This window comes from Lactuca serriola, chromosome 4, assembly GCF_051521515.1.
Source record: "Lactuca serriola cultivar US96UC23 chromosome 4, Lser_US96UC23_V15, whole genome shotgun sequence".
Taxonomy (NCBI): Eukaryota; Viridiplantae; Streptophyta; class Magnoliopsida; order Asterales; family Asteraceae; genus Lactuca; species Lactuca serriola.
The window spans coordinates 75,105,001-75,109,135 of NC_136411.1; the positions used below are offsets into that span (position 1 = coordinate 75,105,001).

Here is a 4,135-nt window from a genome sequence, read left to right on the forward strand (position 1 = left end):
TACTTCCATATTCCTCTTTTTTCATCTCCAGGAACCTGCAACCTAAACCATGGGTTGCAATCGTCTTCATCGCAACCGACATCATCTTCATCAACCGTTATCATCTTCATCGGCTATAATTACAGCCACCACCATCTTTATACTATCCTTATACCTCCATCTCAAATAACCCGTATGTGTCCTTCAACCATCAGTTACTGCATTGCATCACATGCAAAAAAAAGGTTAGGGCTGATTTTGAATTTTGGATTTTTTTTTCTGATGTGCGGCCTAATCGGAGTTCTTTTTTTTCCTGCTGCTTAGGTTTCTTCCTTTTATCCGCTTGATTCTTGCCCTTCCCTTCATCTTTCTACCACCATTGATACCCCTTTTTCTGTCTCATTCCCAATTGAAATGATATATCTCCATTTCTTCAAGCGACACCCCAAATGAAGGTATTTTTATGGTTAATTTCACTCACCTATCTACCTAGCCCCCTCCTCTGACCGTTGTACTTATACACCGTTGACCATCATGCAATCCTCATTCCTCTTTATTCTATAAATGAATCCAAGTAATATTAAGCCTCACTATTCTGATTCAATTATTGCTTCTCCTTGATTGGTATATTAACTTTACTTGGCCAAAAAAACTTTGATACTTAATTTGGGTCTCATAATTATATTACCTTGCTTATCTTAATTGGTGAGCTTTAATTAATCGCATTCTCTGTATCATAGATATTAAATGTTTTGTTTAGTTTGATGATTATAATCTGGTGCTTGTAATTAGTTCATGTTATGAGTGCAATTTGAGTTTGGAGATTGGTTGATGTTTTACTTGTTTCCCCTTTTGAAAACTATAGGAGATGAAGTGGGATTTATGGAGTTTTATGTCAATTTACATACTTTGGTATAGAGAGTCACCAAGTCATGCTTCTTCTATTTGAAGATATTGTTGGAAGTATAACAGCATACAAATACACGATCCTAATCTACTGAGAGGGACAATTGATCCCACTAGAGTTCCATTTTTGGAATTAGTACATGTGTGCTGTTTCTAAACATAAAAAATATAGGAACGGAAGAAATGCCTCGACCATTAGAGCATGTAAGTGTCTAAACCACCGCCTTATTACTTTCTTTCTCTATCCATTGTTAATGGTTAATGGAATGTAATTCTTGATGTTTGTTGTTGCAAAGCAATCTACATAAAAGGACGAATATAAACATTGGATTATCAAACAACAAAGACCTAAATGATGTCTGAATTCTAAAATCTTTTTAAGTTTCTTTATCGTCATAAATTTTGTTTTCTTGAAGGAATCTCTTTTAGCTGCAAGATATGAGAGGGAAAACATTCAAAGGAGTGGAACTAGTATTGTTGGGGTTGTATAAATTCAATGTACTCATCTTTGTTAGCGACACGTTAGTATTTCTTGAAATGTTTATTTTTATATTAACCAATTATTTTTTAAATTAAAGTTATTACTAATGAATTAACAGTGGTAGTTTGCGTTGATGAAGTCTCAAAGGTGGCAATTATGATTCTTATATGGGGCCGTGATGATGAAGTGAAGAAACAGAAATACAAATCATGGTCTGATGGTGCCTTTTGATGGTATCAGGTCAAGAAGTGATTCTTGAAGAATGGAGAAGTAATTCTTGAAGATTGCAACAATAACATTTTTGGAACTTATTCTTGAAGAATAGAACATAGAGGAATGAAATATGGGATGAAAACTAATTATTAAATGAAGTTGCAGATCGACATTTTTATATCAAAAATATTTCATGTATTTGTAACTCATTTTTCCATCTTTTATTTTATGTTCATGTATTCTATTAGAATCACTCAAAATGTAGGTATGTTTTGTTAATGTGAACATGTTAAATTCTGACAAAATTGTTCGCCATTTTCACCTATTCCTATTATTTATTATGTCTTCTTACTCATTATCATTATCAACCATTATGCGAGAATTAAAATTCTAAAAGAATGCACTTTGTTTATATTTTTTTAGAATGATCATATTATCAAAGAATACACTGTGCTATGTGAAATTCTTATTTATGTTATTTTTTATATGTTTTTTGGAATACTGTGTCAAATGTTGCAATCAAATGATTATTATTTTTGATGCAAATTATTAATTTTGGAAATATATGCAGGCACCTTAAGAATGTTAATTTAAAAAAAAAAAAATCATTTGAATAAAATCATATTCTATAAGAATGAAATGAGACACATGTTCATCATAATACAAAATAGACCTGTGTTTTGCTAAAAAAACTGATAAAATTATTTATGTTTAATTTTTTTTAAATAAGATAAATGAGTATTTAATAAAATTATCATCAAATTAGGAGATGAATAAGGGATCTTCTATTTTTAAATATAGGTTAAAAGACTAAAATATTCTTGTATTTAGTTAAATGTAATTATAGAGTACATGTTGTCCCATGATAATAATATGTACCTTCGTATTACAATCATTCATTTTTTTAATCTAATGGTGAAAATATGGGCATACATTCACACAATATTTATAGTTCACATTTAATCCTAACCCTATATATATATATATATATATATATATATATATATATATGTATATATATATATATGTATATGTATATATATATATATATATATATATATATATATATATATATATATATATGTGTGTGTGTGTGTGTGTGTGCATATGTGTTTTTGTATGTTTGTGTTTCACGTGTTTACAAATACATAAACCACCGATTATATAGAGAAAAAGGCTATGTAAGCCATTCATATATTATGAGTTACAACAATTATAATGCCATAACATTTACTTTGTGTAAATACAACAATATTTAGCCGCTGCTCAATTTTTAATACAAATATCAAGGCTTCCGCTGCACGGGGTATCTTCGAAACCACAACAATAGTAATCCTCATCAACCTTCTTACATTATATAATACACTTTGGTGGTTTCCTAGCACCAACATTACTTAATATATGACCATTACCTATAAATGCAAAAATACCAATACTAGAATAATTATCCATTTAAAATGATGCAACACATGAAAAGTAAATACATGATAGGAACTTACATTGATGGCAAGGAAACAATACCAAAAAGCTTATACAAAAAATCATTATACGTGTTTCAAAGAGATTGACCATTGTGTGGAGTACTATTTAGGTTAGTTTTGTAAAAGAGTTTAATTGAGTATTGAAATGAAAATCAGAGTAAATAAGTAAAGAACACGAGATCTAAATATGATCTTGTTTTAGCTCTCATTACTTTCAATGTATGAAGAGAAATAAAGACAGAGAATATTGGAAAAAATCATGCCTAAACTCTAAGTACAGCTCCCTCAATGTACAAAAAATACTAAGGGCTTTACATTTAGACTTCGTTACACAAGATGCCTTAGTAAATAGATAAGACTAACAAAAACATACAATACACAGACTTCGACATATTACAGCTAATTCGACTCTACAATCTCCCCCTTTGTAAAAATGTCGAACTTCTCAGTTGGTGAGAATCTGTACATCAAAATGCATCATTCTTCGAATCTCAGAGTACCAAGTCATCACTTTCTTCAACTCTGACTTATCACCTTCAGTATTCTTCTTGCAGTTGTTCATACAAACAATAAAGTTCGTATATTGAGATGTTCTGTATCTCTCAATCTTAGAAACCTGAAACAAAAATCTCTTTGCTTTCCCCTTCTTATCTTTTCCCAAAAATACTAACCCCATCAGTTTTAAGCAAATCTCACCATCTGAATACTTCTTGAGAACTGCTTGAGGCTTTGTTGCTTCCATTTCGACTTTGACCTTTTTCCGTAAAGCTGAAGCCAACTCCACATTAGTTAGTGTTAGACAATCATAATAATTGTCTATGAAGATTTTGATATGACCCAAACCAAGTCTCAAAACTTCTTTATCAGTTCCTTGGAGTTGCGAACCATCCATGTCTTTGAAAATCAGTGCAACTTGTATTAGACCATTCAAGTTATTAAGAGGGAAATCTACAATTGAGAAATCACAAGCCTTGTTGTTCGCCCTCACAACATGATAACGAAAGTTTTGTATCATGTTATCGAACATTACATCTCTTGTTATACTTATCACTCTTGTAATCTTGATAAGTGACCA

The 4,135-nt window shown here is 30.7% G+C and overlaps 1 protein-coding gene across 1 annotated transcript in view; it reads right to left on the reverse strand.

Moving 5' to 3' along the window:
- LOC145098520 (protein GLUTELIN PRECURSOR ACCUMULATION 3-like) overlaps positions 1 to 110 on the reverse strand; it is a 7,806-nt gene extending 7,696 nt beyond the window's left edge. The window contains exon 1 of the mRNA XM_079036153.1: positions 4 to 110. Within this exon, the coding sequence (XP_078892279.1) occupies positions 4 to 110 (107 nt within the window). The remainder of the gene's footprint in view (positions 1 to 3) is intronic.
- Between the last annotated feature and the right edge of the window lie 4,025 nt (positions 111 to 4,135).